The sequence below is a fragment of the Hirundo rustica genome, chromosome Z (genome assembly GCF_015227805.2).
Source record: "Hirundo rustica isolate bHirRus1 chromosome Z, bHirRus1.pri.v3, whole genome shotgun sequence".
NCBI lineage: Eukaryota > Metazoa > Chordata > Aves > Passeriformes > Hirundinidae > Hirundo > Hirundo rustica.
Genome location: NC_053488.1, coordinates 2,035,017 through 2,049,479, shown reverse-complemented (window position 1 = coordinate 2,049,479; position 14,463 = coordinate 2,035,017). Strand labels below are relative to the sequence as shown.

Here is a 14,463-nt window from a genome sequence, read left to right as displayed (position 1 = left end):
CCTCCTTCCAGCCCTTCTTGGGGATGGGCTCACATTGGCATCCCCTGTCCTCTGGGAGCTCCCCAGTGAGCCAGGATTGATGATAAAGGACGGGGAATGGCTGGATAAGCTCCTTGCTGAGCTCCCTTATCCCCCTAGGATGGATCCCATCTGGTCCCGGAGACACCCGTGGGCATCTGAGTGGCTCAGCAGGTCACCAGGTGCTTCCTCCAGGATCACAGCAGAGCTGTTCTGCTCCCTGGGCCCATCTACCAGCCCAGGAGGCCGCTTACCCTGAGGACAATGTCTTGTTGAAAACTGAGGCAAAGAAGGTGTTCAGTACCTCAGCCTTCTCCTCATCTTTAGTTACTGTATTCCCCCTGCCATCCAGTAAAGAATGGAGGTTGCCCTTACCCCCCCTTTCTGCCATTAATGTATTTATAAAAACATTTTTTATTAACCTTCACAGAAGTGGCCAGATTAAGTTCTAACTGGGCTTTCACCTCTCCATTTTTCTTTCTGCATGATCCAGCAACATCCCTGAACACTTACTGAGTTGCCTGCTCCTCTTTCCAAAGGTGATACACCCTCTTTTTTTCTCTGAGTTCCTTGTCTCCTACAAGAGGCTTTACCTACAAGTCTCCTACAAGTTAAAGTCTCCTACAAGAAACTTTACTTAGACCTGCAAGTTCCAGGTAAGATTTTCAGCACCCACCACCTAGATTTAAATGAGATAAAGAAAATCCCTGCTAACACTGAAATCACAGACTCTCTGAATTATTTAGATTGAAAAAGACCTCCACATCAAAAATCATCAAGTCCAGCTGGTGACCAATCCCCACCTCCTCACCAGCCCAGAGCACTGAAGTGCCACATCCAGTCCCTCCTTGGACACCTCCAGCAACAGGGACTCCACCACCTCCCTGGGCAGCCCCTTCCAGTGTCCAACAGCCTTTCTGTGAAGAATTTTTCCATCACGTCCAGTCTAAACTTCCTCTGGCACAACTTGAGGCCATTTGCTCTTGCACAGTTAGTAGTTTAGGAATGGTATTCACTAATCACTCTCTTCTCCCCACACCATTCGACCACTGAGGTGGCTTGAGAGGGGAAGGCACCAAAGGTAAAGATCAGGGGTTGAGATAAGAACAATTTACTAGAAACACCAATGAGATAAGAAAATAAACAGTGAAAGAAACAGCACGGATAAAAGTGTATAAAACAGAGATTCACATGCAAAGTGGTCGCCATGGAGCACAACCTACTGCAAACAGCTCCAATCCATTGAGAAGCTCCCCATCTCCCACCACTGGCAATGTGAGGTGGTACAGAAAAACCCCCAGGTCCTGGCCATGCCCCTCGCACCTACTGCGGAAAGGAATTTCATCCTGGCTGGAACCAGAACACCCTGTCCCTGTTCCCTGGGAGCACAGCACGACCCCCCCGGCTGTCCCCTCCTGTCAGGAGTTGTGCAGAGCCACAAGGTTCCCCCTGAGCCTCCTTTTCTCCAGGCTCAGCCCCTTCCCCAGCTCCCTCAGCCTCTCCTGGGGCTCCAGCCCCTTCCCCAGCTCCCTCAGCCTCTCCTGGGGCTCCGTCCCCTTCCCCAGCTCCCTCAGCCTCTCCTGGGGCTCCAGCCCCTTCCCCAGCTCCCTCAGCCTCTCCTGGGGCTCCAGCCCCTTCCCCAGCTCCCTCAGCCTCTCCTGGGGCTCCGTCCCCTTCCCCAGCTCCCTCAGCCTCTCCTGGGGCTCCAGCCCCATCCCCAGCTCCCTTCCCTGCCCTGGACACGCTCCAGCCCCTCGGTGTCTCTCTTGTCCTGAGGAGCCCAGAGCTGTCCCCAGCACTGGAGGTGACTCAGATCTGCCGGCACAGGGGACGGGGATTGTGTCACACTATTTTCTGATTCAGGAAATGCCTGTTCCTGCTGCTGGACAGGTGCACAAGCTCCGGGAGCAGGTGTGGTGGTGTTGAGCAGGAAAGTCCTGCCTCCACGGCTCTCCAACAGCTTTATCTGATGGTAAGTACGAAAATCAGAAGCCAGCTCAGGGTGGGAGCCTTGAAGAAGGCAGAGTCTTTCTGTCACTAGGATTTTAGCAGCTAGCTCACTTCCATAAACAGCAGAAAAAAAAAAAAAAATCATAGCTAATGCAGGGGTGAGGGGAAAAAGGCCAGTTTGTGTAGCAAGGCTTTCACAGCATACTGTTATCTGTGTTAACCTCATCAGCTTTACTGCCCTTCTGCAGCCGGCTCAAAGCTGTATTTGATACAGTCCCCTCAACAGCACAAAGAGTCAAGAAGTTATCCAGCCTTTTCTCCAAGCTTTTTCCTGTTAGAAGTTCTTGGATAGACATCCTGATGTGTTTTAGTTGTTGAAAGGAAAATGAACCAAAGCCACATCTAGCTACACTGGCCAGAGTGGCGGAGTAGGATGGGAGTGGTGCAGGCCCCACCTCCGCTGCAGCTCATCCCCCTCTCCACCCATCCCAACAAATTCCCTGCTCTCTTGCGGAAGCAGGAGGATGGAAGGGGGCAGTGCACTGCTCTGACCCCTTGGTACACTCTCATCCTCAGCAGAGTTGAAAGGATTCAGGAGTTACACACGCCTTGAACTTACTGGCACTGCAGGAACAGCACTTGCACCAGGGCCTGTGACAATCCAGGCTGAAATATCTTCAGCTCACACTGTTGCTGTCATGGCTCTGGAAGGTTTAGAAGACAAATGCAGCCTGCAGCCCACAGCAGCTGAAGAACACAATCCTACCTCAGCCCCAATTACTGCCTTCTACACGGGGCACAGTAATTTACAAAACTGCAGCTGTATTTCATTACACGCATGTTGGGTTGGAGCACATCCTAAGGACACTTGTCCTTACTTCACTTTTCTGATGTACACGTGAGATGTTCTCATCCCCTCAGCCAGTGCAGCCACGCTTGAGTCCGACATTAAGAGCACAAACAGCATCTTCAGCAGAGACCAGTTTTAAAACCTTTATTCAGAGTAACTCTTGGAACCTCTTTCCACACTCTACTTATAAGTCAAGTCGACGTGCAACGGTGATGCAGAAAGCACTGATCTGCTGCAGGCCATCAGGAAAAACTTCATGAAAAGCATGGTTTTATTGGAAATAAATCATGCTAACAACTGATCCTTAACAGGTACAAAATATTAAACAGATAAGAAAAAAAGGGAGATTGGGTGCACTATTAAGACCAACAGGTGAACTCAAGACTGCCGTGAAAAATCATACAAAAAAGGCAATAAGGAACAGTAATGCAGCATTAAAGGTAGGGGTACAGGGCAGACAAAAGTTACAAAACATCCTGGTTCAATATTTCTCATCCATGTACTTGGTTCAAATACTGTAACTGTACTGGAAGGCAAAAAGCACCAGACATCCAACTAAAGAGGTAAGAAAAAAGGAACATGAAGTTAGCAAAAAACCTACTATCTGGTCATTAGGGAAGGAATAATCTCAAATACAGTTACTTAACAGAAACGCAACACTTGGAAAAGCTGTTATTTCAGCATACACAGACAATACCATTATTCCAGCTCCATGGAAATGACTTGGTTCTCCTAGTCTGTAACCTCTTCCACATACAGTACTGCTGAGGTTATCCCCAGGTGTGTGTGGGCAGACACCACATACACACAAACAAAGCAGCACGGTCATCAGAGGAGTAAAACAGGGGGGAGTTGTTCCCTTTGAAGTAGAAAAGCAACAATCAGGAGGCCAGGAAATGCGGGGCAAAGCATCATTAAAAGCCCTAAGCACACAATTTAAAATTAGGTTAGGGATACTGTGCAGCTATGGCTTCTATCTCCTAAAAAGCCAAGCCTCCCTCACAGTCCACGTGGAATACAGCAGCTGCTGAAGAGACAGAAACCATTATCAGGAAATCCAGAAAATACTCCTGCACTGGAGAAAGTTGCTCCTATTTTATCTCCTTACCGCTGCCACAGAAAGCAGCTGTACACTCAACTGTATACTGGGAGTTTCTGGTGGTGGCAAGGTGTCCCAATTATAACATGGCAGCACAGAGACTGTGTGATGCAGGGTTTGCATAGATAATCTGTCCCCTTCCTAGCTCAAAGAACATAAAGAGGAAGAGGTCACAGCTTAGGCTCTTGTTGCATTTGCAAAAAACATGAGACTAGGGAAAAAAAACCCCAACAACTCCATTTATAGAGGCTTCCTGTACATCCCCGGGTAAAGGGGCGGCGGGGAACAAGACCTAAAACACGTCATGGCTATTTCAAAGCTCCATTCTCTTAATGAAGTTTATTACAGGCCCCAGTGAAAACATTAAAAATTCACTAATTCTTACACTTCTCCAGCTTTGTCCTAGTTGCTGTCCTAGAGTAAGTGCTTTTCTTTATTAAAAAAAAAAAACCTCATTTGTTTTTACATTATTGCTGTGTCTTACAACAAAATTAGAAACCACTTATGGAATCCACACAACAGTAAGTCTATATCCCCAGAACAAACCAGAAGCTTGAACATGTATTCTCAAAAGGGCCTTTTCTACACCAGCTATTCAACGAGCAGAAGACAGAGGGAAAAAAAAAAAAAACCCCAACCAAAAACCATTCTCATCCTAGCATCAACAAATTCACCGCACTCTCCCAGGAGGCAAACCCTTTCAATAAATATCAGAGTGAGCTCCGAGGTGCTGGAATTCCATGGTGGGGGGAAGGAGGAGCAGCAGCAGCTGTGTGCAATGCCTGCGGGGTCCCATGCTGCCCCGAGGGTCAGTCCAGGGAGATGATGTCGGGCGCGCTGCCGCCGCCGCTGCTGGTGATGACGCCGGCCTCGGCCCGGCCCGAGGAGCTAACGTGCGTGCTGCTCTCGTGGTGGCTGGTGGAGGTGATGATGCTGCCAGGCGTGCTGCTTGTTAAGGTTGAGGTGAGACTATCCAAAAACATAGGAGGACAGTACTGCTTGAAACAAACAACGAAGAGTGAAGAGACTAACTGCGTGAGGGAAATGTATGCTCTGAAGACACGTCTTCCCCACACAACGAGCACCAGACGCGTTCCTAGCGGGACCTCGGCGAGGGTGCGCATCGAGGAGAAGAGTTCCGCAAACTGGTGACCAAGCGGGGATGGCAGCCACGAGCCTCCTCCCCTCGCCCTCCCCTTTTTGTTCCCCGGAATGGTTTGGGTTTGAAGGGACCTTAAAGCTCATCTCATCCCATCCCCTGCCATGGCAGGGATACCCTTGTCCATCCCAGGCTGCTCCAAGCTCTGTCCAACTGGGACAATTCCAGGGATGGGGCAGCTGCAGCTGCTCTGCGCAGCCTGTGCCAAAGCCTTAAATACACTCTGGGTATATTCAAGTTAGTGCTGATCAAGTATTTACTTTAAGTAAAGCAAACTATCAGCAAAGAATGGGTTTCCAGGCCTGGATTCATCATAGAAAGGCCAAACTGAATCCTCTTGAATGCATCTTCATTACCAGCTCTTGCTAGGTTTTCCTAGTTAGGTCTAAGCAAGTGAACTGCAAACAGAGTTTGGATGATGGCATCCTGATAATTACTGGAGCACAACATCCCAAAAATCAGACTTGGAAATTAGCCCCACAACAGATCAGAAACGTACCTGTGAGTCAACTGGGATTAGCGAAAGAAAATCCAGACCTAGGAAGAAGAGAAGGATGATAAACAGGCAAGTCTCTCTTTTATTCACACACAACAAACTTAAGGATTTTTTTTTTCTGTGGTTGTAGAACAGATTTTGCAATTCATACAGAATTTCTAAATGGAATATACCACTGTGACACCACTCTCAACGACTACTTCAGGCAGCAGCAAAACGAGTTATCTAGTACAAGTGGCTCTTTTTAAGAATGAGGATGACATAATGATGTATTATTCACTGGATATTGCTGGGTGGTTCAATGTGGTTGCTTAGATGGAGGTTGCCATTTGGAGCTGTTGGTTCATTAATGCAAGTTTCACTGCATATTGTACCTGACTTGGCCAAACTGGGACATGAAGAGTGTCATCACATTAAAGATGCTGGAATGAAGTAAAGTCACAACATGCACAAGTCCAAAAACAAGCAGCAGGTCTCTTCCTCCACCCACGGGCAGCCAATAAGGAAACATTTCTAATATCATCCCCGTTTTGTGTCTAGACAAATAAAAGGAACGAAGAAGAGGAAACTACAAGTAGTTCAATGTATATCCTCCAAGAGCAGTGACAACGAGTGTCCATCTTAAACACCATTAGCGTGTAAGCATTTAGGGCAAGATGTTTAGAATTATGAAACCAATGAGAAATTACCACATTTTTAGTTGGTTTTTCTTTTTTTTCTAAATATTGGCCTTGTGTTTGCTATGTCAACAGAAAGAAATGATATACTCCCTCCCTCTCCCCTCACCTCCAAATCTCTTCTGGCCCATGACATCTCTCCTTCTCTTCTTCAGCAGAGAAAAATTTTGAAGGAGATTTTAAAGGTCAGCCGCATTTACGGAACTGACGGCTTCTTTTGTCTGTACAAGTTCTAAAACTTCAATTGGTAAGAGCTGGACAACAGTTCTAGACATCTGTTCTCTCAGCTTATTCTCCTATCCAATTTGGGAAGACAACTGATTTCTTAACAAGGGAGAAGTGGAGGGAGGGAGCAGTAAGGGAGCCAAAATGGATAGAGAAACAAGGGGAATGATATCCACCTCATTGCCAAACTGGTGCTGAAAGAAGAGGAAAAAACCCAGAGATGTTGCAGGGGAGGAATGGAGACAGGCAATGGAGCAGGGAAAGGGGAAGTACAGGAGGCCAAAGTGACACCTGTCACCACAAGTCACCACTTCCTGGGCTCTGGGTTTGTTACAGCCGGCCAAGAGAACCCCCAGAGACCCTAAACACAGTGTTCTTTTCAAGGAGCCAGGATAGAAAACAATCAGTATCCCCACCTTTTGTCTGATATTTAGCAGCAGTGTTGAAGAATACATCATAGGCATTTAGGGTATGTCTAGGTAAAGAAAGTCAATAGAGGTCAGCTCACAGATTGTAGCTCACCTTAACCTTTTTCATACAGTCTAGACAGAGCACCACTACAATCAGCTAGCAGAGTAACTACACTGAGGGCTGGGATGAGTCAGCACCCTCACACCTCTAGTAACTAAAACAAGCAACTATTCTCCCTCGCATTCTACAACACATAACTACCAGGTGTTTACACAAAGTCTGGCTGAGCATGGCAAGAGCAGTTTCTGGCCGCAGTGCTCAAGTGCCAGTTTGTACCCCAAAAGCAGTGCTTGTCACATCACTGTTGTGAAATGCAATCTGAAAATGGGCAGACAGCCTGTACTAGGCTTGTCTAGACATCACATCAGTGCCATACTGTATATAGACTTGTTCCATTAAAAAGAAAAAGCAAACAAACAGAAAAAAACAAAAAAACAAAGAGTTAATCAATTCTTCCAATTTCTACCCACCCCGTAAATTAATACTGCTGTCAGAACACACACAAAAAACACCCAGCACCTACCTGGCAAGTCTGATGAAATACTGGATATTGGTGGGTGATGGAATGGTACTGGGTAGTCTGTTAATGAAGGAGGAAGAGCAGCAGCATCGACCGTCGTCACGCTGGGCACTCTGGCAGTAGATGGCTGATACATGAGAACCCTGTTTCAAACAGCATGGGAAATTACAAACAACCTGGCCGTTAGTTGCACAAGGGAAACCATGCACTGCTGTGCACTCTCATTCACAGGTCACCATGCGACGACACAACTATAGCGTGGCTACTCACTACACAGTACTCCACTCTAATTTCCTTTTTCATAACAGTCTTCATAAAAACATGACCGTTTCTCGGCTCTCAACAGCAGCTGTGACATAAGAGCAAGTTGGCATTAAAACAAAGTACAGTGCTGGAGTCATTGGCAACAGTCAAAGACAGCAACTGGTGTCTGTGAGCACCCGCAGAGGGATGTGCAGGTGACTGGAGCCGGGAGGAGAGCGCTCCGTTTGATTTCTCCACAGAACTGCTGCTCAGCACCCACCCGTTACACCAGGGGCACAACTGGCCATCATCCTGCCCCACAGGATGACACAGATTACGCAGCCGGGAATTAAATATAAGCCTGTCTTTACTCACAGCCTCCGGTTCAGCTCTCAAGGAGCACGCCACAATCTTTCTGCTTCTCCCCCATGCTGCCCGACCTCTTGGCAGCATTATTACATTACCACCACAGGTGCCAGGCACCAGCCACCTGCATAAAAGACTTAAAGAGCTCCAAACCAGGTGGAAACACAGAATTCTGCTCCCAGATGCTCGGCATTGCTCCCTCCAGCCATCAGTCTTATCCACTCATCTTCCTTCCCACACTCCTCCTGCCTGTTAATCTACTTCTGATGTCAGAAGCTTGTATTTCAGACCCTCCCTTTTCAGGCATCTCTCATACTTCAGCCTACATTGTGGCTGCCTCTAAGAAGACACCCCAGTTTTCCCAAAACTAGCATTCAGACAACACTGTTTAAAGGAGATAAGCTATACCCCAAAAGCCTGGTTTTGATCTGCATTTGAAGAATGAAAATATGCCATATCCATACCCAAAAACCAAGGAAAATACATAGGTCACAGAGAGAAAAGAAGTCAGTCCTCCTACAATTACAGTTGCAGGCAGCCACCTCAAACATAGAACCATGGAAGGAAGTCTTGGTGCCCTCTGAAACTTCATTAAGAGCTGTATTTGTAGCTACACTTTCTTGTTAAAGTGAGGAGGAGTCTCTTGCGGAAGGACTCCTTCACAATCCTCACAAAAAAGCAACAGCATTGCAGTATCACTGTCAAAAGTGGCTGAAGGTGACCAACTACTGCTGACCAAGGACTACACAAACATTCTTGTGGACTAGAGACTCACCACACCTTCTCATTACTTCTGAAACAGAAGGGGAACCTTCAAAGCAGAAGGGGATTTGGTTTATTATAATTATTATTATTTTAGTACAATTCATAACCACTACAGAGACACACACACACCCCCCTCACGCAGGCAGCAACACTAACTGATGAGCCATTAGTAAAAGCTGAGCCTGGAGCAGTGAGTGCTGGTGAGCCTGACCAGCGGCCCTCATCCTCCGCAGGTCTGGGGTGCCCCACGGGCCAAGAGCAGGAACATCATGGGAGCCACAGGCAGCACCCGAGCTGAGGTGCACAAATCGGGACAGACAGAAGGTGGCACAGCAGCAGAGAAGCTGGTCAAGCCTGCTGCTGAAGTCAGGCCTGACTACCTACAAAGATGAAGAGTTGCCAGAGGACTTGGGAAGTCATTGGTTGTGCTAATCAAGGTGCAGGACTGACTGATGGCCACAGCCGACAACAGCATCCAAGACATTCCAGAATTTAATAGAGATGGAGGAAAAGCTCATCTTGACTCAAAACAGCCAAGTGGCTCCCTTCCAAGACTGACAGGATGAATGGAACACACAACACAGCCTCATTCCCTGGGCACCAGAGCAGATTAGATAGAGGATATAGCAGACAGCAAGAGAAAAAGCCTTTAAGATGACACTAACTCAGCAAGAATGTATAAAGTTCCCCCACTTGGTACAATCTACTTTCTCAGGAGAACACTGCCTACTAGTTAAGTCAGCTTCCTTTCCTACAGAGAAGTGTCAGCAACACAGCAACAGTCAGCACAAGTCTTTTACAAGGTGTAAATCTATTTAATAGTGTTTTGCCTATACGAAGTTAGTGTATCAATACAACCTTCTACAGGAGAGACCTAGACATTATCCTCTGCAAGTGCAGAGCTGGATTCCAAGTACATTTCTCTACAGATCAGTCTAGATGAGACGTTACAGAATATAACTGACGTTAAAATTGACAAACCCTTTGGTTGGGCTCCCGTGAATTTCAGACATAAATATGCACTTCCTTTTGGCTGGAGGATCTTCTTCTTCATCAGAAGAGCTTTCTGTTGTCAAGTCGATAACATCAACCTTCTTCTTGTTTACCTCACTGGCCACTGTCACGGAACATGGTTTGCTAACAACACTGGAACCTGAAGAAGAAAATAAAACATCATTGTTCTCCAACAGCTGGTGATGTCAGCAGTTTCTATTTGCAAGAGAATCAGGAGCTCAAATCCTGTATAACAGATCACCTTCCTTGGCCGTTATAAAGAATGTTATGCCCCAGTACCTGCTTTATGACTCTTCTCTGTCACATTGAGACGATTAAAGAACAAACTTTTGTTTTCGCTTATCATTTTAAGAATGTAAAACAAAAGCAACCTTTCATTTTCTTAACCGCTATTATAAAGAGCAGAGACAAGACCAAAAATGCACCCTTAGAGACATAACCCCTTCTTTTCTAGCTTAAATTACAAGAAGGTTAGAAGTAGTAAGCCCTCCACAAAACAAACACCAACATCCACATGCCTTATCCAAGCTACAACTAAGTCTCCAGGAATTTATTCAGGTCTGCAACCAGTACCCAGATGTACATACTTTCTATTTTGGTGCACTGGGGACTTGACACTTTCACAGCTTCCTTCTTTGGCCTCATGGGGCACCAGGAGCCATCTTCTTGGAATTTGATCTCATCCACATCAGAACACTCATTAAGAATTTCCATAAAGAGGCTGAAAAAATAAAAGTTTTCACTTTTGATTCTAAGTGACATTTTTATTCTAAGTGAAAAGCAGACACAAGTGAAAAGGAGAAAAATATAGTTATGATCACCTTCCACCTACTGTGTCTCCTGTCCCCCTAGTTCCTCTTTACCTGAAAGCTTGTAATTAAAGCCTTTTGCAGATATCAGAAAATAAGTATCTCATTGAAGCCACAGTTCACTCCAACACTACTGCAATGCACAAACTTCCATACTGAAGCAGAAACCAGCATCCCTTCAACCAAGCTAGACAACTGTTACGAGTTAGAAGTTCCATTTTGAAGTGAACACCTTTCAGGGATAGAGACATCTAAAAAGAAGACCTATCCTTAGATGCTGCATTTGTATTTGTCCAGAGGAAATACACTGAGAGTGAAGAGTCTGATGGTGCAGTTAGGAGATAAACTTACACAGCTCATTATGGGAAGAGAAACTAACAGAGTCTAATGGTTCCTCCAGTCTGAAGAATTTGGCAAAAAAAAATAGTATGAAATGGCTAAACCTCAACTCACAAAAGTAGCTACTGAGTACATAATGAAAAATTTTAAGTAATTGCAAAATTTAAGTAATCTGCAAAGCCAGTCTCTTACCCATCAAGTATTAGGCTCTCGTAAGCTGCCTTTTTGTCACAGACAGGGCAGATCCAGGTAGGCTTCTTTTCATTCATTTGAAGGTAAAGAGCAGCATCAAAACATTGAAGGTGTGTGCAAGTCACAGCCCGGCATGGGATTGTCAGTCTCATTTTTCCCAGCTGCAGGTGCATTTAAAGGGTGCCAGAACAGAAGACAGAGAAACAGACCTGAATGGTTAATAATGAATCCAGAGGCGTTTGGTGAAACAACTCTTTCTGCTCACTACAGAAGGGCCTGGGGCTGAGGGTGCCAAAAGTAAATCCACCCCATCACAGCATCCACACAGCGCTCCCTCCTAAAGGAAAATTTAAGCCCTGCTCCAAGGCTCCACCACACTGAGAACAATCAGAAACACTTCTAATGGACCGGCAACAAGGTTATTTACAGGATTTCATTTTTATTAAACAATCTACTGAAGTACCCACTTCTGTAATTTTCTTTTAATCTGGTATTTCAGGTGTTTTCCTGAGCTCTGGCTACTTGTTACACTCAGAATGACCAATTTCTACCGGGGAAGAGAACCCCCAAGGCAACATTACCTTGTTATAAAGTGATCACCTTGTTTTTGTTGTTGTTTGCTACTGTATCTGCAGTACAGGCAAAGCCATCAAGATGAGGACATAAGAGGTTTTAATTATCACTGCATCCTTTAATTATTCTGTCAGCCTGCCTGATTAGCCTCAGCACCTCTATATAGGAAATTAATCCCTCTACAGGCCTCATGGTACACAAGCAGCAGCTCGACTCAGTGCATCACAGCTGACGCATTCACAGCCCTAAACCACAGCTGGGCTACTGCTGCTACCATCAGGTGCTTGTAGATGCACCCTTCTCCCCACTATTTTATCTTGCCTTTTTAAAACAATATAAAACCAGTGCCAGTTCTGCACTTCAGATGAAAATATGAATCTGCTATCTGGAAATTTCCAGCCATACTTACAGGACACATCAGAGAGACTCGCAGACTGGTTGTGGCAATCTCACTATCAGGATCTGCAGTTAGTTTTTCTTTAACTATTAAAATAAATAAAGAAGTTATACATAGAGGTCATTATTTCAAGAGGTAACCTCGATTCAGCAGTACGTGCACTTTTCTCTCAGCTTTCTAAAAAATTAATTTAGGAAACTTGTGCATAAACAACAACAGTTTCACGACTTATAAGCAGCTGGCAAACTGCATCACATTATCTGATGTTGAGTGGAGATGCAGTAACAGCCACACAGAGCAAACTCAACCCAACATATCAAGAGATAAATAAACCCTTATCAGTGAGTGAGGTACAAGTGAAGAGAACTCAGGACAGCCCAGCACAGTAAGGGGTGCTTGTGGCACTCCCATAACTACATTCCAGATGGGTCTCTGGTTATGCTCCCTAAAAACCCTCATTGCAAAAGAGTGTGATGCCTCACCAACCGCCAACTTGTGAATCCCTGGGCATGGACTTCGTTCTCAAAATACAGCAAATCTCTTCTGTATTACCAATTCTAGTTTTAAAGAGCCACTAACCACCCCCCAAAAGGACAGAGAGGCAAGTTAATTACTTACTTAGTGCCCTGGAATGGTCAGGGTTTCTGATACCTTTCATTTTTAACCTCTGTAAAAGCATAGCTGAGGTGAGCTGGCGAACCAGGTACACAGACATGGAGTAATTCTACAAAAAGAAGGATTAAAGATTAAATGTTGATTTCATACAGTACTCCCACTATGACAATAGTTAACTATTTACACTAGTTGTAGCATACAGTAAGAAAAAAAGTGACTTTTTTGCTTAATCATTATTAAGAGCATTGACAGACAACTTCAATTCTGTGGAGGACCAGAATTCTCTGGCCAATTGGGTGTAATTTTCCTACTCTAGTTATGACTGTACTAAAAGGTAATTCCACAACCAAGCAACAGTCTGAGCTCTTCTGGAAAGATCAAATGTGACATATTTCATACATGTAGTTCTTTTGAGAATTTCTCATATTTTGTCTCACTAGTCTTCCCCTTTTTTCCAGTGTCAGCGGGGAGCTCAAAGAATCACCTGACAAAAGAAAAACGGTCTTTATGGTATAAACAACAGCTTCAGATAGTACAGAGCTGCCCCAGTTTCTCTGTACCTTTTCTTTAGCTTGTTCTGTACTTCTAAGCTCAGCCTTGTTACACCATGTCCGTTCTGCTGAGCCTGGCCTCGTTCCCCAGCATTTTCTACTCCTCCCTAACTCACACCACTTGTCAGCTTCTTTTGTTCAGTGCTCACTCCCTCTTCTAGGTCACTAATGAAAACTCTACAAGCCCAGGTGCTGCAGGGTAATAATGGTTTCATCTGTGTAACAAGAACAACCTGCGATCCCTAATTTCCTGCCAGCAACCTTCCTATGGCTCCTGCACAGCCTGGGTAATGCACAGGAACTTCAAACAACTCCTACAGCCCTGCTCCTCCTTTACTACCTATAGGAAAACCAGCTTTTACACAGAACAGCAGATAAAGCATTCTAGTTGTACATGAAACTGCTACAAAACCCAGATTTTTGTTTTTTTCCTTAAAGAATCTTAAAAAACCTGTTGCCTTACAGAGAGGATTCTACAGGCTGCCCAGCACTGAGGGGTTTATGCCCCCTCGGCTCAGCAGCCCCCCAAGTATCACCCCAGTCCATGCCAGCAAGCCCTAATGTGACACCCCATGTTGTAACCCAGGGTCTCACTTTGAGGATGAGAAACAGGGAATTCTGGCACCGGCACTAAACCACAGAACTCGCTTCACCTCTCAGGAAAAGGGGAGGATGTTCAAGCATTCCGAGTCATCTGCTTCCACCAGAGTGTATTTTGGCAATACAGAGAGGAAAGCTAGCAGGCATCAGCATGAGAGGCCAAGACCACACACAGGACTGGAGCCATTTTAAGATTTTGTGCCTTGACTGGGAAGTAGTGGCTCAGATCTTTGTCTCCATCCCTGTTCTAGAAAATCATCCTTTGATGTCAGCACCGCCCTTCATCTATTTTTTGAATATTAGCTTTCAGTCCAGTTTCTTTCTAAAATTTTAATATAAAAGCTTATTTTAAAAGTCTCTTTGAAATATGTGGTATTTTCAGTCCAGAGAATTCGATTTTGAATAAAACCTTGTAGAGAAAACTACTTTGATAACTGCATCCAGAATTTACACAACCAGTCACAGCTAAGGAATAAATAATTCTTGGCTTGACAACAGCTGAAAAGGTGCTGCAACAGTTATTTAAACCTAGGA

General features: G+C 45.2%; 1 protein-coding gene across 7 annotated transcripts in view; it reads right to left on the bottom strand.

The window, feature by feature from the left end:
* Window positions 1-2,936: 2,936 nt before the first annotated feature.
* The window catches only part of PIAS2 (protein inhibitor of activated STAT 2), a 31,470-nt gene continuing 19,943 nt past the window's right edge, over window positions 2,937-14,463 (bottom strand). For 3 of the 7 annotated variants that reach the window (XM_040089430.2, XM_040089432.2, XM_040089433.2), the window contains exons 7-14: window positions 12,782-12,887; window positions 12,176-12,249; window positions 11,194-11,354; window positions 10,441-10,574; window positions 9,821-9,992; window positions 7,469-7,608; window positions 5,576-5,613; window positions 2,937-4,912 (exon numbers count right to left, since the gene is read on the bottom strand). In XM_040089430.2, coding sequence (XP_039945364.1) covers window positions 4,727-4,912; window positions 5,576-5,613; window positions 7,469-7,608; window positions 9,821-9,992; window positions 10,441-10,574; window positions 11,194-11,354; window positions 12,176-12,249; window positions 12,782-12,887 — 1,011 coding nt within the window. In that variant the 3' untranslated portion in view covers window positions 2,937-4,726. Of the gene's footprint in view, window positions 4,913-5,575; window positions 5,614-6,890; window positions 6,950-7,468; window positions 7,609-9,820; window positions 9,993-10,440; window positions 10,575-11,193; window positions 11,355-12,175; window positions 12,250-12,781; window positions 12,888-14,463 lie in introns of all 7 variants that reach the window. The other 4 variants (XM_040089431.2, XM_040089434.2, XR_005704380.2 and 1 more) reach the window with 3 other exon arrangements.